The 22998-nt window shown below is 41.9% G+C and overlaps 1 protein-coding gene across 3 annotated transcripts; it reads right to left on the bottom strand.

Moving 5' to 3' along the window:
• Nucleotides 1–4: 4 nt before the first annotated feature.
• On the bottom strand, nucleotides 5–22853 carry ZNF709 (zinc finger protein 709). 3 transcript variants are annotated; one of them, XM_003275784.2, is made up of 4 exons: nucleotides 22702–22853; nucleotides 5540–5666; nucleotides 5278–5335; nucleotides 5–4549 (listed from the first exon to the last, which is right to left on the bottom strand). In XM_003275784.2, exons 1-4 carry the CDS (start codon nucleotides 22702–22704, stop codon nucleotides 2812–2814), a joined length of 1926 nt encoding a protein of 641 aa, XP_003275832.2. In that variant the 5' UTR covers nucleotides 22705–22853; the 3' UTR covers nucleotides 5–2811. The 3 variants fall into 3 exon arrangements, with proteins under 3 accessions (XP_003275832.2, XP_030676606.1, XP_030676607.1); XM_030820746.1 differs by lacking the exon at nucleotides 22702–22853 and having other exon boundaries at nucleotides 2597–4549; nucleotides 5540–5965; XM_030820747.1 differs by lacking the exon at nucleotides 22702–22853 and having other exon boundaries at nucleotides 2597–4381; nucleotides 5540–5965.
• Between the last annotated feature and the right edge of the window lie 145 nt (nucleotides 22854–22998).

The following is a 22998-nucleotide window of genomic DNA, read 5'->3' as shown; positions in this document are numbered from 1 at the left end:
CTATAATTGCAATGGAATATTTTAATATATCCTTGCAGAAAAAGAGACAAGTAATAGCATACAAGTTATTTGAAAACAGTTAATAAAATATTTCTAAGAAACATCTACAGAAGCTTTTGTTCAACAAAAACATACACATAGTTTTTAATCACATATAATGAAACAAAATTGAAAATGTACTGAGAGATGACATTCAACTGTAATAGGAAACACCGACAATCTGCTTGATATTAGGAAGATGCTTATTCTTACACTGTAGGACTGGGTAAGTGCATTCACTGCACAGTGCAGTGGAGGAACAAACACCCATGTAGTTCTTTTTGACTGCACCACTGTAGTTGTCACGGTGGAATCAGAAACACATAGTCACTGGTACTGTTAACAAAACATGGTATTTATTACATAAATAATACCTTCAATAAATTCAACCTAGAGATGAGGTGAGTCAGAATATCAGAGAATATTCCCAACTTTAAGAGTCTAAATATTGCCTGGTGGACACATTAGAGTTTCTAGGAAAATCCAAACTGCAGTGCATCTTTGAGTAGAACTTTTAAAGACAATTTGTGGAAAACTACATCTTTAAAAATATGGCAGCTGGGGCCATGCATAGTGGTTCACGCCTGTAATCTCAGCACTTTGGGAGGCCAAGGTGGGCGGATCATGAGGTCAGCAGTTTGAGATTAGCCTGGCCAACATAATGAAACCCTATCTCTACTAAAAATACAAAAAAAATTAGCTGGGCTTGGTGGCGGGCACCTATAATCCCAGCTACTTGGGAGGCTGGGGCAGGACAATTGCTTGAACCCAGGAGGCAGAGGTTGCAGTGAGCCAAGATCGTACCACTGCACTCCAGCCTGGGTGACAGAGCAAGACTCCGTCTTGGAAAAAGAAAGTAAAGAAAGAAAAGAAAGGGAAAGGGAAAGAAAGAAGGAAGGAAGGAAAATATGGCAGCCAAGCAGTTAGTGGTGGTTCTAAGAATACCCTCAATTGGCAAAGCAAAGGATCAGGACAATGTGGTGGAAGCAGGTGTCCCTGAAGCCCCTATGCATCCATCTGTCTCCACATATGGTGGCTATAAAACCTGACTAATGCTTTCTTCACTTCTGCCTTCCATATCTCCTGCAAGTAGGCTATTGGTGAATTATACCATGGAGCCATAAAAGGATAGATTATAGAAAACACAGGTCACAACATAACCCATGTTAACACAATCCAGGATAGCCATTTCCAGCTATAGGTTATATGGTTCTATCTCAGATCTCTCTTATTAATGCAAAGTCTATTATCCAAATCACAGCCAGAAGGAATTACAAATAGCAAACAGAAGATGAAAATAATAATTCCAATGAGAGAGTATACTGTATGATAAACTCTGCAGACTCAAAAATTTATTATGATTATTTTTTAGCATAAAAAATAGAAAAAAGGGTATTCTGTCTTCCTCTAAAAAAGTTTCTTTTGGTCAGAAAGAAAGATGAAATACATATAATGATATCTAGTACCTGCCACATAAGGCCAGTAGGAAATCCTAAAAATTACCAAATTATCATTTTTTGATGGCCCGTTACAGCACAACTAAAGAATATATAAAAATCAAAACTACTAGCTTATTATAAATACACTTCAATTCACTCATGAATCTAACAGACTTCAATATGGAAAGACAAAATTTCAGAAACTGATTTAATGAAAAAATACGATCAATTCAACTTGTGTACAACTGTATAAGAGCTTACAGAATTATCTCATCTCAATGTTCTTTTGTGAAAGTAATAGAAATTCCTAATTCGGAGATCCACTTTAAGAATCAGTAACTGATAATATGTTTTATAACATTTCTGTCATGTTGTGAATTTTTTAGAACAATATACATGAATTAGCTTGCATCAGGCTTTCCCATATTATCTACATTTATACAGTACCTCCCTAGTGGGAGTTTCAACATGAGATTGAAGGTTCACACATAAGGGAGTATCACATGAGCATTTGTTAAAATGGAAAACATTGCTATTTCTCACTTTTATAGGATTTCTATCCGGTCTGCATTCTCACATATAAGTATGTGGGCCAACTGAAGGCTTTCTCACAATGTCTATATTCAAGAAGTTGCTTTCCAGTGTGAGTTCGTTCATGGTTTCCAAGTAAACTAAGACAAATAAAGGTTTTTCCACATTTTTTACATTTATAGGGTTTTCCACATTCTTTACATTTTTAAGGTTATAAATTCTTTACATTTATAGGGCATATGAAAATTCTTTACACTTCATATGCCTTCTCATGGTCCTTAAAAGGTCACACGACCATTGAAGTTTTTCCCACACTGCCTACATTCGCAAGGTTTCCTGTCCAGTATGAATGCTTTCTCATATTCACATGTAAATAACTGAAGGTATTCCCATGTCTTATAGTCATAGGGTTTCTCTGAAATATGAATAATTTCATGCCTTCAAAAGGAAATGGGGGCCGGGTGTGGTGGCTCACACCTGTAATCCAACACTTTGGGAGGCCAAGGCAGGTAGATCGTCTGAGGTCAGGAGTTGGAGACCAGCCTGGCCAACATGGCGAAACCCCATCTCTACTAAAAATACAAAAATTAAGTGGGCATGGTGGTTCACACCTGTTGTTCCAGCTTCTCAGGAGGCTGAGGCAGGAGAATCGCTTGAACCCAGGAGACAGAGGTTGCAATGAGCTGAGATCACGCTACTGCACTCCAGGTGGGGCGACAGAGTGAGAATTCAACTCAAAAAAAAAAAAAAAAAAGGAACTAGGACAACTGAAAACTTTGCCATATTGCTTATATACATAGGGTTACTCTCCACTATGAACTCTTTCATGTATTCGAAAGGAACGGGAACACTTGAAGGCTTTACCACATTGTTGACATGCATAGGGTTTCTCTCCAGTGTGAGTTCGTTCATGGATTCGAAAGGAACGTGAGCAACTGAAGGCTTTATCACATTGTTTACATTCATAGGGTTTCACTCCAGTGTGAGTCCTTTCATGCATTCGAACAGAACTAGAACAACTGAAGGCCTTACCACATTGTTTACACTCATAAGGTTTCTCTCCAGTGTGAGTCCTTTCATGTATTCGAATGGAACTGGAACAACTAAACGCCTTACCACACTGTTTACATTCATAGGGTTTCTCCCCAGTGTGAGTCCTTTCATGCATCCGAAAGGAACTGGAACAACTGAAGGCTTTACCACATTGTTTACATTCATAGGGTTTCTCTCCAGTGTGAGTCCTTTCATGCATCCGAAAGGAACTAGAAAAACTAAAGGCTTTACCACACTGTTTACATTCATAGGGTTTCTCTCCAGTGTGAATTCTTTCATGCATTCGAAAGGAACTGGAACAACTGAAGGCTTTACCACACTGTTTACATTCATAGGGTTTCTCTCCAGTGTGAGTCCTTTCATGTATTCGAACAGAACTGGAACAACTGAAGGCCTTACCACATTGTTTACATTCATGGGGTTTCTCTCCAGTGTGAGTTCTTTCATGCATTCGAAAGGAACTGGAACAACTGAAGGCTTTACCACACTGTTTACATTCATAGGGTTTCTCTCCAGTGTGAGTTCGTTCATGGATTTGAAAAGAACTAGGACAATCAAAGGCTTTCCCACATTCCTTGCATTTATAAGGTCCATTTCCAGTGTGCATTATCATATGTCTTCGATAGCTTGGAAGAGAAATGAATGCTTTCCCACATTCCTTACAATCATAGGGTTTCTCTCCTGTATGAATTCTTTCATGTTTTCTAAAGGAACTAGGAAAACTGAAGGCTTTGCCACATTTTTTACATTTATAGGGTTTTTCTCCAGTGTGAATCCTTTCATGACTTCGAAAGGATGTAGGACAACTAAGAGCTTTACCACACTGCTTACACTGATAGGGTTTTTCCCCAGTGTGAGTCCTTTCATGTATTTGAAAAGTTTGGTAATATCTGAAAGCTTTTCCACATTGTTTACATTCATAGGGTTTCTCTCCAGAGTGAGTTCTTTCATGATTTCGAAAAGAACTGGGATGACTGAACGTTTTCCCACATTCTTTACATTTATAGGGTTTCTCCCCTGTGTGCATTCTCATGTGTCCTCGAAAGGTTGTGTGATAAATGAAGGCCTTCCCACATTCCTTACATTCATAAGGTTTCTCTCCAGTGTGAGTTCTTTCATGTATTTGAAAGGAACTGGGCCAACTGAAAGCCTTACCACACTGTTTACATTTATAGGGTTTCTCTCCAGTGTGAGTTCTTTCATGTATTCGAAATGAACTTCGAAAGCTGAATCTTTTCCCACATTCCTTACATTCATATGATTTCTCTCCGTATTTGTGATACTCATATGATCTATGTTCAGTATGAGATCTCATGTGCCTATTAAGAGATGAATGACACATATAGTCCTTTCCACACACACTACATTCATATGGCTTTACTCTAGTAAAAGTTTTCTTGTTTGGTTTAGGATTTGGAGTCTGACTGATGATTTCTCCAAACTGACTACCTTCTTTCCTTTCACAGAGCCTCTCTACCATATGACTTCTGTGAGAAAAAAAAAAAAAAAAAAAGCACACAATTAGTGGCTTTTTAAAATTAATAATTTTATAATTATTGATTATTTCACAATCATTAGTAGGTAGCAGAATTACACTTTTGCCATTTTCAGGGGAAATGTATGTCATGAATGCTCAGGAAGAGTACTTGACCAGAGCTATTATCAAAATAAAATTCATAATATAGAGTTTCTTTCTTTTTTTTTTTTTTTTTGAGACAGAGTCTTGCTCTGTTGCCCAGGCTGCAGTGCAGTGGCACAATCTTGGCTCACTGCAACCTCCATCTCCTGGGTTCAAGCAGTTCTCCTGCTTCAGCCTCACGAGTAGCTGGGATTACAGGTACCCACCACCACACCTGGCTAATTTTTGCATTTTTAGTAGAGGCAGGGTTTTGCCATGTTGGCCAGGCTGGCCTCAACCTCCACACCTCAGGTGATCTGCCCACCTCGGCCTCCCAAAGTGCTAGGATTACAGGCGTAAGCCACCATGCCTGGCCAAAATTCATAATATAGACTTTCTTAATATTGTTTCCAGGTGAAATATTTTTCAAATACTGAACATCTGTACCATTTTTAAGAAAACTTTCTTGGCAAAAATTTTCAAAAAATAAATAAATATGAAATGGGGCTTATTTGTTTCAATTGCTCATTTTTAAAACTTAATGGCATGCTAAGATTCTCTCATAAGACAGTATTTTCTTTTGTAAGTACAACTCACCTTAGCTTTCTCCCCTGATTTTTGTGATCTTCAATGTTCTTCTCCTCCCAGTTTTCCCCTAAAACGCAGGCCCAGAAAAATCATTAAACCTATTCGAAATTACAGAAAATTTATTAGATTCTAAATCTAGGGTGAGCTGTTATCCTGTCTGATTTATTTACCAAAGTATTCCCTTTCAACATTCTAAACCTTGGAACCTTGTTGATGAGCAAGAAACACTTGTTCTCTAATTGACTAAGTGAGGGAATAATTTCATTCTTACCTATAGAGGCCAAGTTAACAAAGGTTTCTTGCATCACATCTCTGTAGAGTTTCTTCTGAGAGGGACCCAGCAAAGCCCACTCCTCCTGGGTGAAGTTCACAGCCACATCCTCAAAGACCACTGAGTCCTGAAACATCCCACATGTATAGAGGAGGATGGGTGAGAGTGACAGCACTGGGAATATATACTCAGTTCATTAAAAGTTCATATATAATTCCTTTTTCTCCATTTATCCTGTAACTTTGTCATCAGAACTCAAATATTTTTCCACACTTACTTCTTCATAAATTTAACACCACCATGAATACTTGGAAATTATTTCTACATTTTTACTATGATCACTTCAAGTCTTATGCTCTCCAATGACAGGATACACAGCATCTTGGAGAAATGCTATACAAATGAGGCAAATATTTCCAGTTTAAGACCAACAATTCCTTGTAAGAAAAATACTTTTATTATTATTATTATTATTATTATACTTTAAGTTTTGGGGTACATGTGCACAATGTGCAGGTTTGTTACATATGAATCCATGTGCCATGTTGGTGTGCTGCACCCATTAACTCGTCATTTAGTATTAGGTATATCTCCTAATGCTATCCCTCCCCCCTCCCCCCACCCCACAACAGTCCCCAGAGTGTGATGTTCCCCTTCCTGTGTCCATGTGTTCTCACTGTTCAATTCCCACCTATGAGTGAGAATATGTGGTGTTTGGTTTTTTGTCCTTGCAATAGTTTACTGAGAATTATGATTTCCAGTTTCATCCATGTCCCTACAAAGGACATGAACTCATCATTTTTTATGGCTGCATAGTATTCCATGGTGTATACGTGCCACACAGAAAAATACTTTTTATCTCCTGCCTTATTATGTATCACTCAGCATCCCATGAAACACAGGGTCAAATCTGTACGAGATTTTTTTTTTTTTTTTGAGATGGAGTCTTGTTCTGTCTCCCAGGCTAGAGTGCAGTGGCACGATCTTGGCTCACTGCAAGCTCCACCTCCCGGGTTCATGCCATTCTCCTGCCTCTGCCTCCTGAGTAGCTGGGACTACAGTTGCCCACCACTATGCCCGGCTAATTTTTTGTATATTTAGTAAAGACGGGGTTTCACTGTGTTAGCCAGGATGGTCTCGATCTCCTGACCTCGTGATCCACCCACCTCGGCCTCCCAAAGTGCTTGGGATTACAGGCGTGAGCCACCACGCCCAGCCACGAGATTTTAATAAGTATATACTGAAGAACTGTACATTTTTTCTTGTATTCCCATGATTACACTGAAAAGCCAGAGGGCCTGTGCAACTTGCAACAACATCCTGCTGGCCATGTTATACCGAAGTACTGCAGACCATTAGAATTAGTCAGATCCAACTGGTTGAGTGAAAATATTCTTTTAGTGAAATATTAATTTTAACTTGTTTGTGTAATATTTATCACAGACCCAGTGTTTCTTTTTTCTCCCTGTCCCATTTGATGGAAGCAGGAGGTTACTGGGATGTTAGAGCACAGGCAGGAGGAAGAAGGCATGGCAATTTAGATCATAAAAATTAAATCTTCACCAGGCGCGGTGGCTCACACCTGTAATCCCAGCACTTTGGGAGGCTGAGGAGGGCAGATCACGAGGTCAGGAGATCAAGACCATCCTGGCTAACATGGTGAAACCCTGTCTCTACTAAAAATACAAAAAAATTAGCCAGGCGTGGTGTCGGGTGCCTGCTACTCAGGAGGCTGAGGCAGGAGAATGGCGTGAACCTGGGAGGCGGAGCTTGCAGTGAGCGGAGATCACGCCACTGCACTCCAGCCTGGGCGACAGAGCAAGACTCCGTCTCAAAAAAAAAAAAAAAAAAAATTAAGTCTTCAAAAAATCCCTACACTCATGAGCCTGAGGGCTGCGACCATTGTTAGCACACATAGGATGGAGATGATAAGATGCCAGAACAGCTCTTTCCCTCAGAAACCTAACAGTGTACCCTGAGACTTACCAACTTTGAGTAACAGGTTAACAGTTGCAATTTGCAAGGGAGTTCACCCAAGTCCACAATGGTTTCATACTGAATTTGCCCATGATTACAAAATTCAAAGGGTTCAGCAGTGCTGTCCTCTAAAAGGATATGAAATTCCCTTTCTCCAATTTCAGAAAGAAGTGATTCCCAAACAGCTACTCTAGAGGCTGGCCATCCTCCCAACTTCTCTCATTTTAGGCTCCCGTGAGGTACGTGGTGGTATGAGATCCTGACACCAAAGCATAGGAATCCCTCAGTGGCATAATTCCCCTAAATCTTGGCCTTTGAAAAAGATCATTAACCTACTGATGTCCATATGCAAAGGACAGAAAAAATACTCCCAAATAGCAATTCTGATACTAGAATTTACCTATTTGGTAAAGTAACAGAACATTCGCACCTTTCTTGTTGGTGGGTCAAAGGAGTAAAGTGAGCTGATCAGGTAAGCCCTAATTGTTCCTTGTACAGTGGTTCTATGGCACTTGTTCAAAGAAATTCCTACTACCTAGTGTGCGGAAGACTGTTGACATTAGTAAAATGTTAACCTGAGACTACTTATCTTTAAATGCCTGAGGGTATATATTCAATTCATAAAAAGTTCACATATGATTTTGTGGTCTCCAGACATTTGTTGTCCTTCACTTATATCTGGGAAGTGAGAATTTGGGAGGGACCACACCAACCTAAGTGATAAAGAGTGGCTTAGTGTGTGGCTGGGTACGGTGGCTCACGTTGTAATCCCAGCACTTTGGGAGGCTGAGGCGGGCGGATCACAATGTCAGGAGATCAAGACCATCCTGGCTAACACAGTGAAACCCCGTCTCTACTAAAAATACAAAAAATTAGCTGGGTGTGATGTCAGGCACCTGTAGTCCCAGCTACTCAGGAGGCTGAGGCAGGAGAATGGCGTGAACCCGGGAGGCGGAGCTTGCAGGGAGCCAAGATGGCGCCACTGCACTCCAGCCTGGGCGACAGAGCGAGACTCCATCTCGGGGGGAAAAAAAAAAAAAAAAAGTGGCTTAGCGTGCCTAAATGGTTTACGGAATCAATAGAGTATATATTGAACTCCTTTTTTCCTTCTAAGAGTCTGGACTTTTTCACATGCCAGGCAGAGGATGCCTACTTGATCAGCCCCCACAAAAGCACTGTGAGCACTGGGTCTCTAATGAGCTTCCCTAGCAGACAATATATCATATCACAACTTGTTGCTTGGGGAATTGAGCCCATTCCATGTGATTACATGAGGAAAGAACATTTAAAGGCTTGCTTGCATCTGCTTTCCTCCACACCAACTATGACTAAATAAGGCTAATGAAGGATATTTAATAATCCTAATTTTAAAAATGTCATTGGGTAATGTCAAAGCAGAATTAAATTAAGGTGAAAGTTGGTACATGTTCTTAGAACAAACTCAGTGTCAACAAGATGCCACCACTCCCAAATGATATCTTTATAAAATTCTACAAATCCCTAAAATAGACTTATTAGGAGTCAAGAAAAACTACTTTTCCAAACCTAAGAGGAACAATAAATGTCAAACAATGGGTAAAGTCTTTTGAAGAGCAACATAAATACTTGCCTAGTATGTATCAAGGATTTTCAAACTATTAACACTCCAAACAGCATGACACACAGAGAGATAAATAGAACAAGGGAGAGGAAAAGTGTCTTCAATGGACTGGCATTTATAAGGAAAATCGATTAATGATAGAGCAAGCACTGTAGGGTAGTGGAAGAGATCACTAACACTTTAATACATGTAGAAGGGACAAACTGTTATCTAACTGGAAAAAGCATTGCATCCGCTCTTTTCCATAGACAATAATCAATTTAATGTAGATTTAAATGTGAATAATATAATTAAAACTGTTTCAAAAGTCACAGGCAAATTTTTTTTAAATGCAAGAGTAGGGAGAATTTTCTCATGTAAGAGTAAGCCATAAAGGATGAGACTGAAAAGTTCAAATATACTAAAATCAAGAAAGTTAAAAGACAAACCACAAAGCAGGAAAAAAATATCTGACATACATGCAATATAAATGAACTAGTGGCCGGGCGCGGTGGCTCACGCTTGTAATCCCAGCACTTTGGGAGGCCGACGCGGGCGGATAATGAGGTCAGGAGATCGAGACCACGGTGAAACCCCGTCTCTACCAAACATACAAAAAATTAGCCGGGCGTGGTGGCGGGCGCCTGTAGTCCCAGCTACTCGGAGAGGCTGAGGCAGGAGAATGGCGTGAACCTGGGAGGCGGAGCTTGCAGTGAGCCGAGATCGCGCCACTGCACTCCAGCCTGGGTGACAGAGCAAGACTCCGTTTCATAAAAAAAAAAAATTAAATAAATAAATAAATAAATGAACTAGTATGCAGAGTAAAAATAAATGAACAGTCAGGCATGATGGCTCACACTTGTAGTCCTAGCTACTCAGGAAGCTGAGGCAAGAGGATCATATGAACCCAGGAGTTCGAGGCTGCAGTGAGCTATCACACCAGCCTGGGTAACAGGGCAAGACTCTGTCAATAAATAAGTAATAAAATAGCCAAATAAATAAAAAGTGAACACATGATTTAAAAATGGGAACATAGGCCGGGCGCAGTGGCTCACACCTGTAATCCCAACACTCTGGGAGGCCAAGGCGGGTGGATCACCTGAGGTCAGGAGTTCAAGACCAGCCTGGCCAACACAGTGAAACCTCATCTCTACTAAAAATACAAAAATTAGCCAGGCGTGGTGGTAGGCACCTGTAATCCCAGCTACTTGGGAGGCTGAGGCAGGAGAATTGCTTGAACCCGGGAGGTGGAGGTTGCAGTGAGCCCAGATCGTGCCACTGCACTCCAGCCTCGGCGACAGAGCGAGACTCCATCTCAAAAAAAAGAAAAAAGGAAAAATAATGAAAACATGTTTAAGAGAGGATGACACACCATATATGAAAAAAGGTCTGGCTGGGCACAGTGGCTCACGCCTGTAATCCCAGAACTTTGGAAGGTCAAGGTGGGCAGATCACTTGAGGTTAGAAGTTCAAGACCAGCCTGGCCAACATGGCAAAACTCTGTCTCTACAAAAAATACAAAAATTAGCCAGGTGTGGTGGCACGGGCTTGTAATCCTGGCTACTCAGGTGGCCGAGACACAAGAATCACTTGAGCATGGGAGGCGGAGGTTGCAGCGAGCCAAGATCGTGCCACTGCACTCCAGCCTGGGCGATAGAGTGAGACTCTGTCTAAAAAAAAAAAAAAAGGAAAAGGTACATCTCTCTCCTTCCTTGATACAGCCAAATGAAATACCAAATAGATCAAATTTCTTACATATTAGAAGGACAAAAATCAGTCAATTAGATACGCCCAAGTATTGATGACCACTGCCAATAAACAAATAGTTATGCATGAATGGAAGAAAGATCAACTGATACACTCCATTGCTATTTCCTGTAAATTTGAACTTGACCATAATTTATAGCACAGTGATTTTTCTCCAACATCCAGAGAAGTTATTGTGTATTTGTACTTAGACACAGACACCAAAACAATAGGATCAGTATTTTTCACAAGAGCAAAAAATGAACTTGAAAAAGCCCAAACACCACCATCAATGGATTGGATTCCCCCAGCCTGTCACTATCATGTGAAACACAGAGGCAAAACCACTCAAAAACCTTTTCATTGTTAATTCCACTAATACTCATGTATTTAAAGTTCAAATAAGGCTCAACTAAAAGAACATCACATAGTGAAAAAGAATAGAAGATAAAGGTATAAAGAATAATCAAATAATCAAGACTGTGGCCATCTATGAAGCAGGATGGAGATAAGCCAGAGGAGAACATCAAGAGACTAATTAATGACTGACCAAGGCTCACCTATAAATTTATATTTTTAAATCACTTATTGAGGCAATGATTGACATGAAAAAGCTGTACATATTTAATGTATACAACTCAATGAGTTTGGGGATAAGTATACACCTATGAAGCCATCAGTATCATAAGGACATAGACATATTCATCACAAGTTTCTTTCCCCCTTCATTATTATTGCTATTTGTGTGTCTCTCTATGTGTTAAGAATACAACATAATATCTATTTTAGAAATTTTAAGACTAGGCACGGTGGCTCACACCTGTAACCCCAGCACTTTGGGAGGCCAAGGTGGGAGGATCACTTGATGCCAGGAATTCATGACCAGCCTAGGCAACATAGTGAGATCACATCTCTAGAAAAAAATGTAAAAATCTTAGCTGGGTGTGGTGGCATTTGCCTGTAGTCTCAGCTACTTAAGAGGCTGGGACAGGAGGACTGCTTGAGCCCAGGAGTTTGAGGCTGCAGTGAGCCATGATTGTGCCATTGCACTCCAGCCTGGATAATGGGTCACGATCCCATCTTAAAAATGAATACAAATTTTTAAAAAATTTTAAAAGGAATGTTTAACTATAAAATCATTGTGTGGTTAGCTATAGGTACTATGCCATATAGTAGATCTTCAAAGCTCATTTATCTGCATAACTGGAGCTTTGTATTCTTCAGCTTCATCTCCCCATTTCCCCCTTCCCCTGCAAATTACCATTCTACTCTATGCTTCTATGAGTTTGATTATTTTAGAGTACATATATAAGTGAGATCACAAAGAATGTACCTTTCTGTTTGGCTTATTTCACTGAGCATAATGTCCCCTGTGTCCATCCATGGTGTTGTCAATGGCAGGATTTCCTTTTTTTAAAGGCTAAATCATATTTTATTTTATGTATACATCACACATTCATCTGTTGACACACATTTAGGTTGTTTACGTATCTTGGCTGTTGTGAACAATGATGCAATGAACATGGGAGTGCACATATCTCTTCAAGATGTTGATTTCAATTCCTTTAGATAAATATGGAGAAGCAGAGTGCTGGATCATATGGCAATTCCTTTTCTAATTTTCTGATAAACCTCCATGCTATTGTCCATAATGGCTGTATCAATTTAAATTTAAACTTCTACCAACAGTATACCAAGGTTCCCTTTTCTCTAAATCCTCACCAACACCTGTAAGACTATAAATATATGTCTTAGCAGAAACCTTGGATGTCAAGAGAGTGGGACAATACATTCAAAGTGCTAAGCTAATTAGCAACACAAAAACATATGAAAGTATAAAACTCATGGGTAAAGACAAAAGTATAGTCAAATCCAGAATATTCTAATATATAATGGTGGTACAAACATCACTTTCAACTCTAGTATAAAAGCTAAAATATGAAAGTATTTAAAGTGACTATAGCTACCATAACTTGTAAAATGGACACTGAATATTAAAAAGATGTAAATCCTGGCCAGGCACAGTGGCTCACACCTGTAATCCCAGCACTTTGGGCGGCTGAGGCAGGCAGATCACCTGAGGTCAGGAGTTCGACACCAGCCTGGCCAAAGTGACAAAACCCTGTCTCTACTAACAATACAAAAATTAGCCGGGCATGGTGGTGGGCACCTGTAGTCCCAGCTACTCGGGAGGCTGAGGCAGAAGAATCGCTTGAACCCAGGATGCGGAGGCTGCAGTGAGCCAAGATCGCACCACTGTACTCCAGCCTGGGCAACAGAGTGAGATTCTGTCTGAAAAAAAAAAAAAAAAAAATCTAGGCATCTACATTAAGAAAGCAAGAAAATATGAGCAAATTAAACCCAAAGTAAGCACACAACAGAAGAAATAGTAAAAAGAGAAATTAAACAAAACCAAAGGTGTTTATTTGAAAAGATCAATATATTTGATAAATGTATGATTAAGCTAACTGAAAAACAGACAGAGAACAGAAATTACTAATATCACAAATGTAAGTGGGAAAAATAAAAATGAAAAAGCTATGGGCAAAATCCAACATGCATTTATGATAAGAAACTGGAGACAGAGAGACTTTCTTCTTTTTGAGAAGCAGTATTTATAGGAAACCTGCAGCTAATATCATATTTAATAGTGAGAAACTAGATGCTTTCCTGGTAAGATGAGGAAATGGGCAAAGACGTCCCCTCTTACCACTCCTACTCAACAGATTATACTCAAAGTATAACTAATGAGATGAGAGGGGAGGGGAGGGGAGAAGAGATACAGATTGGGAAGGAAGAATATATCACGGTCTTTGTCGCATGTGACATGATTGTCTAAGTAGAAAATCTCAAAGAATCCACAAGAAACTCCTCAAACTAGGGGGAAAGGAAGCATAGCAAGGTTGAAGGATATAAAGTTAATATACAAAAGTCAATTGCTTTCTTACAGACTCACATTAGTATAGTATAGACTCACCTATATAGAGTCATCTGATTTTCAACAAATGACCAACGGCAATTCAATGAAAAAAGATAGCCTTTTTCAACAAACAGTGTTGGAAAAACTGAACATCCACATGCAAAACACAATGAAAAAAAACACGAATCTAGAAACAGACATTACACCTTAAACAAAAACTGGCTCAAAATGGATCATAGATCTAAATGTAAAATCTAGGCCAGGAGCAGTGGCTCATGCCTGTAATCCCAGCACTCTGGGAGGCCATGGCAGGAGGGTAGCTTGAAGTCAGGAGTTTGAGACCAGCCTGGGCAACTAAGTGGGACCCCATCTCTACAAAAAAATACAAAAATTAGCCAGGTGTGGTAGTGCATGCTTGCAGTCCCACCTACTCAGGAGGCTGAAGTGGGAGGAGTGCTTGAGCCCAGGAGGTTGAGGCTGCAGTGAGCCAAGACTGCACTACTGCACTCCGGCCTGGGCAAGAGGGAGAACTTGTCTCAAAAAAAAAAAAAAAAAAAAAAAAAAAAAAAGTAAAGTTATAGGATACCTAAAAGTTAACGAAGAAGAAAATCTAGGTGACCCTGGGTTTGGTGATAAATTTTTAGATATAAGCAAAATCCATACAAAATAAATCAGTAAGTTTGACTTCATTAAAATGAAAAAGCTCCTTCTCTATGAAAGCTCTGTGTTAAGAGAATGAAAAAGACTCTAGAGCCTTTTGTGGTAGGGGTACCCATTTAAGGTGGACCAATTTGCAATTAACAGCATAAAATGGTCTTAAGTAAAATTTATAAACAAGGAATATATTGCCTCCAGAACATCAAAAGAACCTAGAAGATGCTGTGGGTAGTCAGAGAGACAATAGCTATTTCATAGTAGTGTCAGGGATGGAGCGGCTCTCCTTTACCAAATGGTTTTTAGGAACTTAACCAAAACATAAAGGTCTCTTATTTTATATATGGGGCAATGGACTTTTTGTAAGCTCTATTTTTTTTTTCAGTATTTATGTGTCCTGAATGAATGTCAAAACAATGTCCTCAGACAAGGCTGTCATTAATGTAGTGTCATAACTGTGCTCCTAGAGAAAGGTGGATGCAGTTCAGATTTTGCCTGCAAAGACTGTGCGATGGCAAGGCTGTTGAGGTTCCCTTGGGAAACCAGGTAAAGGTGTATAATCAGCCTGTGAGATGGTGAAATCTGTGAGATCAGCTGGATAGTATCAGTAATTTCCATGTTGGGTATTGGTATAGGGGCTTAATGGGTGGGACCACAGCATTAAGGTTGTGGTAATCCATTGTGGGTTGCCATTCATTCTCTCCAAGTTTAAGAAAGGCCAAACTGTATTTTTAAAACGAGAAGCACAGGGAATAATCACTTCCTCACTAAATAGGTTTTATATAATAGTTTTCAATCCTTGAAGGCCATGTTCAATTTATATTGAGCCATCATAACTAATTTAACTGGGGACTAAGTTCCATAGGGTCTCATTCTGTCAAGCCAGTTTGTAAGTGCCAAAGATTTAATTGAAATTTCACTTATGACTCACTGGTTTAGAGTTTACCTGTTCATTCTGGGGTATTTTAGGACACTGGGTACCATGAACATGGGGAATTTAGGCACAGTTACGATAGCTAAGATGAGACATTCTTATTTGTCTTCTATTTTATATTCAGTAACTCCCTTAAGATTATCAGGGGGATACCTTGCTTAAATTTTAGTGGGTCTCCCAGGTATAACCATAATTTGAGCCCTCGTATTGGCTAATCCTATAGTGTGTCAATTAATACATTACATAAGATGTTAAAATTAATACAGAGCCTATGATATAGAGGCTCTTTTATCTTTTTTGTTGTCTAAATTCCTTTAGTCTATTTCGAATTTCCAATTGGGTCAAATTGTGGACCTCTTTTTCAGCATTTTTTTCTTTTGTTCCTTTCCTTCCTAACATGTTTGTTTTGTTTTCGTTTTCGTCCCTGGATATATTTTGACAGCAAAATCCTCTCTACAGGGGAGGGGTGTTCTTTTCCCTCCAAAGAGCCACAAATCACTATTATAAGGCTTAGGGACTTGTCCCTCATGGTTGCTTTATAGAGTTTAAGGACCTGGGCCTTAAGCTGGCTTTGAATGAACCTTTTGCAATGCTGAAGAGGAGCCATGAGTATGCCCTATAATCCTGAGGGTCAGCATCCTTGCTGCAGTAGAGCAACAGCAGCAGCACTTAAGGGTCCTTGTGAGCCTTGTGCTATTAGGAGTGTGGACTCGGCCCACCATCTAACAGCTGCCTTTCCCCCTCTCTTTTGTCTCGTTTTCAAAAATGACTGCTCTGACAGGTAGTCTTTCCCATGAGCACCTTGTATGTCAGGTCAGCAGCAGTCACAGCTTCACTCTAAAACACATAGATAAGTCCAGGCCAAGAAACACTACCCAGGACCACTTTAAGGAGTATCCAATCTCATATTCCTCTTACTAAAAGCCAAGGAATTATCAAAACTGCCAACTCCAGTTGGCTAAACATAGAACCCAGACTTGGCAGGGCTCAACATGCAACGCAGAGTAGCACAACTCGAAATAGTAGCTTCCCAGAAAGCAGCAGCTGAAAGTGCATGCTGGCCATCAGGCAACAGAGCAGGTAGCAATTCAGTGCAAGAGAAGACAGACCCATGGGGTGATGGTCAATGTCTGAACACCATGCTCATGGTAACAATTCCTATGTCGTTCCAATGTTGACACTAATAACAGCATGGAGAACAGACACCAAAGGGTATGAAAAGACTCACTACTGTGATCATTGAGGTCTTGGGGAAAGCAGGGCAGGCTGCTCAAGCAGGTAAGACATAGCTTCAGAGAGCAAAGAAAGCCTCCTGGCCCGGGTTTTTATTGTAGTTTGGGGGTGGGGCTACAAGAGAGTTCCTGCTCAAGAGCAGGAGCTTCTGTGGTTTGAATATCCTGCTCCCAGACTTTTTCAGCTTGCCCAGGTGTGCAGCACGAGGAGAAGAGAGAACAGTGACGCTTATGATGTCCACAGCCAAAATCAAAACATTACAGAACCAACATGAGTATGAAAAACATGCATTTGCAATTGCTTATTTTTATAAAAAGAAACACTGACAGTATGCTTAAGAAATTATTAAAAGGCCAGGCACAGTGGTTTATGCCTATAACACCAGTGCTTTGACAGCCTGAGGCAGGAGGATTGCCTGAGCCCAGGAGTTCAAGACTAGCCTGGGCAACATAGTAAGACTCCATCACTATAAAAAAATTTAAAAATTAGCTAGGAGTGGCAGCACACACCTGTAGTCCCAGCTACTGAAGAGGCTGAGGTGGGAAGATCACTTGAGCCCAGGAGGTTGAGGCTGCAATGAGCTATCATCATGTCATTGTACTCCAGCCTGGGCAACAGAACAAGACCCCATCTCAAAAAAAAAAAAATTATCAAAAGTGGGTATTTGGGGGGTGGCTAGAGCAAGTGCCCTGGCTGGAGTGGACCAGGATATGCTGGCAGTGAGTCTTTTCAAGTTAGACTCAACTATTGTGGATTTTTTTCTAACTTCCACGTGCATGATTTCTTTAAAATAAACAGCTAAATTTAAATAAGCCATATTTTACTACTTAATAATCTTCATTTTTAATCAACTTACTTTTGCTTTTTAAATTTTGATTTAAAATTTTCTACGTATGAAACAATTCTAAGACTTAATCCAGGCCGGGTGCGATGGCTCACGCCTGTAATCCTAGCACTTTGGGAGGCCAAGGCAGGTGGATTGCGAGATCAGGAAATCGAGACCATCCTGGCCAACGTGGTGAAACCTCGTCTCTACTAAAATACAAAAAAATTAGCCGGGTGTGGTGGTACACGCCTGTAGTCCCAGCTACTCAGGAGGCTGAGGCAGGGGAATTGCTTGAACCTGGGAGTAGGAGATTGCAGTGAACTGTGATCGCGCCACTGCACCCCAGCCTGGCGACAGAGTGAGACTTCGTCTCAAAAAAAAAAAAAGAAGAAGACTAAATCCAGCTGGGCGTGGTGGCTCATATTAGGGAATTTTGGGAAGCCAAGTTGAGAGGATTGCTTGAAGCCAGGAGTTCAAGAACAATCTGGTCAAGAGAGTGAGACCCTGTCTCTACAAAAAAGAATATATATATATATAAAATTAGCTGGGCATGGTGGCTCATGTCTGTAATTCTAGATACTTGGGAGGCAGAGGTGAAAGGAGTTCAGGGCTGTAGTGAGTTATGATTGTGCCACTGTACTCTAACTAGGACAACAGAGCGAGACCCTGTCTTAAAAAAAAAAAAAAAACTTAATAAACACTGACAATTACAAAAGTGAAAAATTTTCAAATCTCTTTCTAACTATAAATGCAGGTGGCACGTAATAGCACTTACGAGGGATCAGACATCCTGTACACTGAACCCTCTACTAAAATACAATTACAGGTGCATTATTACGTGTCCTACCAGCTCACACTGGGAGGTGTTATTGGGAAGGAGTAGCATATTATAATGCATTAGCGTTTTATCTTAAGTATGTTAGGATTTTCAAATATATATATATATATAAGCTTTGAATAGTTATTCTACCAAATAAAGAAGTTCAGGCCGGGTGCAGTGGCTCACGCCTGTAATCCCAGCACTTTAGGAGGCCGAGGCGGGTGGATCATGAGGTCAGGAGATCAAGACCATCCTGGCTAACACGGTGAAACCCCATCTCTACTAAAAATACAAAAAATTAGCCGGGCGTGGTGGCGGGCGCCTGTAGTCCCAGCTACTGGGGAGGCTGAGGCAGGAGAATGGTGTGAACCTGGGAGGCAGAGCTTGCAGTGAGCCGAGATCGCACCACTGCACTCCAGCCTGGGCGACAGAGCGAGACTCTGTCTCAAAAAAAAAAAAGTTCAATTGCGTTTTCCTTTTAGTTCAAGTGGAAATTCATTTGCAATAGGAATCATACGGACTTTGAGGTTTTTTTGTTTTTGTTTTTTTTGGTTTTTGAAACAGGGTTTTAATCTGTCGCCCAGGCTGAATGAAGCACACTGACTCAATTTTGGCTCACTGCCACCTCTGCCTCCCAGGCTCAAGGGATCCTCCCATCTCAGCCTCCTGAGTAGCTGGGACTACACCCAGCTAAAATTACCACACCTGGCTAATTTTTTTTGTTGTTTGTTTGTTTGTTTGTAGAGACAGGGTTTCGCCATGTTGCCCACGCTGGTCTCAAACTCCTGGGCTCAAGCAATCCACCTGCCTCAGCGTCCCAAAGTGCTAGGATTACAGGCATGAGCCACGATGCCTGTCCTCTTTTAAATTTCAAAGTACTCTATGACATGCACATACAAAAACCGATCTAAAAATGAAAAATGTACCTGAGAATGTAAATACATCCATCTCTTATCTTGAGGTTCTCTTGCCTAAAAGAAGAATATTTGCCAAACAAATATTCTGTTTGGTTCCAGAGTTTTCTTTCTTTTTTTTTGTTTTGAGTTGGAGTCTTGCTCTGTTGCCCAGGCTGGAGTGCAGTGCACAATCTCCGTTCACTGCAACCTTCCCCCTAACCCGGGGTTCAAGCGATTCTCCTGCCTCAGCCTCCCGAGTAGCTGGGATTACAGGCACCCACAAAAAATTACGTGTCTGGTTAATTTTTATATTTTTAGTAGAGACAGGGTTCCACCAAGTTGGACAGGCTGGTCTCCAACTTCTGACTTCAAGTGATCCCTCTGCCTCGGCCTCCCAAAGCGCTGAAATTACAGGCGTGAGCCACCATACCCGGCCTGGTTTCTGAATTTTCTTGCCTTAGTTGCATCATACCTTTCAATCAACTTATATTTTCAAACCCAAGAAACAAAATTTAACACACTCACATATGGAATAACATTAAAAAGTGTTAACAGAAACTAGAATTCAGCTGCTGTAATAGTCAGCAAATAAAAGAATCCAAAGGAAAAAAAAACCACCAGCCTGGACACAGTGAGGATCTACAAAGAATTTACAAATTAGCCAGGTGTGACAGTGCACACCTGTAGTCCTAGGTACTTGGGAAGCTGAGGTGGGAGGATCATTTGAGCCAAGAAAGGTGTTCGAGGAAGAAGGGAAGGAAGAAGGAAAGGAAGAAGGGAAGGGGAGGGGAGGACAGGACAGGACAGGACAGGACAGGACAGGACAGGACAGGACAGGACAGGACAGGAAAGGAAGGAAAGGAAAGGAAAGGAAAGCCACACCTGTAATCCCAGTACTTTGAGAGGCCAAGGTGGGAGGACTGTTTGAGGCCAGCAGTTTGAGACCAGCCTGGCCAACAAAGTGAGAACCCATCGCTAAAATACACACACACACACACACACACACACACACACACACACACACTCCCTCTCCCTCTCTCTCTCCCTCTCTCTCTCTCTCAAGTCAGCTCAGACTAGCAGCCTGCTTCCCCACAATTTAGAAGGAAAACCCACACTCAGAAAGCTAAACACACACAAGCTTGGGGCCCACATTCTTGCTGTTGGGCAACAACTCTTAGAGTGAGACAGTGCCTGGTGACAGAGGGCAGGGACACCTGAGGAGCCAAAGGAATGAACTCTGTGAGCTCCACACATTCCCTCACCCCTGGTGACAGGGAAATCGCCCCTTCAATTGCCGTGAGGAAACTCTCAACTGGACTGAGATTAAGGTTCTGACCCAAATGAACTCCCCAGTTCATTCATCCTGTGTCCAAATGAACTCCCCAGTTCATTCATCCTCCATCCAAATGAACTCCCCAATTCATTCATCCTGTGTCCAAATGAACTCCCCAATTCATTCATCCTGTGTCCAAATGAACTCCCCAATTCATTCATCCTGTGTCCAGGAGACAGATCTCCTGGCCTTTACAGACTTTCTCACTATAGAAAAATTACACTGAGTACACCTACACAACAGATGCAAAACTCAAACCTAATGTCTAAAAATAGGCCCAAGGAAACCACAATTATGCCCTCAGGAAGGGCATCACTGGATTCAGACAATACCCCAATGTGCATTCAGATCCCCAGCTTTCCAGTGCTCAGCAGCTTCTCTCAGTACAAAGGGCTCCTTCCACAGTAGGTATGAGCAGGTAGGATACCTGCAGGGGAGGCTCCCTAGGAAGAAACAACTGGGCCTTCGATTACATCCCTTGGCAGACCCAAGGGTTGGCCTCAGAGCTTGGAGTCACTGACCTGAGTCCTCTTTGCTCTCCAGTCAAGTGACCTGGACCACTACTGATATTTACATGACACAAACCCAGTGTTTGAAGAAATCAAAGGGGAGGCTGAGGCAGGTGGATGACTTGAGCCCAGAATGGAATTCCATTTGAAATCACCCAAAAGGAAAGAACAGACCTGAGGAACTTGCTACACATTCTCAGAAGAAAAAAAGAGAAACAAAAATTTTTAATAAATGTAATATCATACTGGGATATTTCATTATTATTATTTTCTGTTTTTGAGACAAGTTATGAGACCTTGCTCAGCCTGGAGTGCAGTGGCATGATCAAGGCTCAAGCCATCCTCCCGCCTCAGCCTCCCAAGTAGCTGGGACTACAAGTGCAGGCCATTACACCCAGCTATTTTTTTTTTTTTATTTCTAGTAGAGACATGGTCTCTCTATGTCACCTAGGCTGGTCTTGAACTCCTGAGCTCAAGCGATCCTCGTGACTCAGCCTCCCAAAGTGCCGAGATTACAGGCGTGAGCCACCGCTCCTAGCTTGATATTTTATTATTTTCTGAAACTCATCTCTTTGTTGCCTCTTTGGAAATATTTTACATCCACTCTAAAGGTTTATTTTATTTTTTTATTTTTTTGAGACACAGTCTCACTCCGTCGCCCAGGCTGTAGTGCAGTGGTGCAATTTCATCTCAACTGCAACCTCTGCCTCCCGGGTTCAAGCGAGTCTCCTGCCTCAGCCCCCTGAGTAGCCGGGATTACAGACGTGCACCACCACGCCCGGCTAATTTTTTGTATTTTTAGTAGAGACGGGGTTTCGCCATGTTGGCTAGGCTGTAGGTCTCCTAATTACGTATATTTTACAATTTTTGGGAATCAATTAAGTGAGTAAATCTTTTCAAGGTGATAAGCCCAGGGAGGGGAAGTGCTGCGCTGGAAAGGACAGATCTCCCAGGAAAGTTTCCAAAAAGAAGACTCAACCCAAAGGAGTTCCCACAGGATGTCAAGTCCCAGGAGAGATACTGGCAAGAGAGGCATAAGCATTTTACACGAGGTAGCGTCAAGTCCTTCTCCTCTGTTTTCCTCTCATGTAAATACCCAAAAGCATACGTTAAATCTTTTAAAAAGAACCATCAATTCCTCCGTACAAAAAGGATAATTAAAATACTGCGTCTGGTTGATATAACGACGTTGTGAACTGGAGAGAAGACACTGGCATTTGAAAGGGATCCAGAAATTTAGGGATTTAATCCAGCTCTGGGAAGAGCCTGGCTGGAGGACAGGGTCGTGGCTTTGAGATCTGGCTTCCCATACACTTGGAAACCTTGAGAAACGAGTCCTCCCTTGGGAAGAAAAGAGGGACTGAGGACCCCATACAACACTGCTCCTCCCACGCATGAACCCCACGCCCGAGACGGGATTCCCACCATGACCCTCCCGTGCCCCCGCACAATCTGGGGAGACGCGAGGCTGCAGGCTCTGAGCTGCCCAGAGAGGGCTCCGGGACTGGGGCCGCAGTCGCCGCGCAGGGACTGGACAAGACGCCTGGGGTCCCGGCTGCCGGCCCAGCCCCATTCTGCGGCCAGAGAGACCGAGGGCCGAGCTGCGCCAGGAGGACTCGGGTCCACAGACCCGGGAGACAACGGCTGGGAGGCCTGGGTCCCACCACAGCCAGATCCAGCCGGTTCCAACCCGCCCCTCTCCCCCATCTCAAGTCCCCCAGCCCCGCACACTCACCATTTCCCAGACTCTGGGATGTCCTGGTGTCCTGTCTACCTCTCCCGTGGCCAGCACAGGTCCTACTTCCACCTGAGGCCCTTCTGGGGTGAGGAGACCCCAAAGCGGAGAGCAGCGGCTGGTAGCGACGCCCTCGCCGTTTGCGCAGCGTCCCCTCCGCCCGCCTTCCCGGCGGCGCCCCTGATTGGACATTGCACTCTTGGACCCGCCTTCGTTGCCTGAGTGACAGCTAGTAGGGAAGTCGCGTCCCTAAGCAACCTGCATTCGTCTGGGGTCAGGACTCTGTTCACCTGCCAC

The sequence above is a fragment of the Nomascus leucogenys genome, chromosome 10 (assembly GCF_006542625.1).
Source record: "Nomascus leucogenys isolate Asia chromosome 10, Asia_NLE_v1, whole genome shotgun sequence".
NCBI classification, from domain to species: domain Eukaryota; kingdom Metazoa; phylum Chordata; class Mammalia; order Primates; family Hylobatidae; genus Nomascus; species Nomascus leucogenys.
This window is presented reverse-complemented; position numbering and strand designations above follow the sequence as displayed.

Coding starts and splice junctions, on each gene's coding strand:
- ZNF709 (XM_030820746.1), bottom strand. CDS start 5,675: ATGTTTCAGGACTCAGTGGTCTTTGAGGATGTGGCTGTGAACTTCACC. Junction 5,336..5,539: donor TGTTAACTTGGCCTCTATAG/GTAAGAATGAAA, acceptor CCTGCGTTTTAG/GGGAAAACTGGGAGGAGAAG. Junction 4,550..5,277: donor AATCAGGGGAGAAAGCTAAG/GTGAGTTGTACT, acceptor TTTTTCTCACAG/AAGTCATATGGTAGAGAGGC.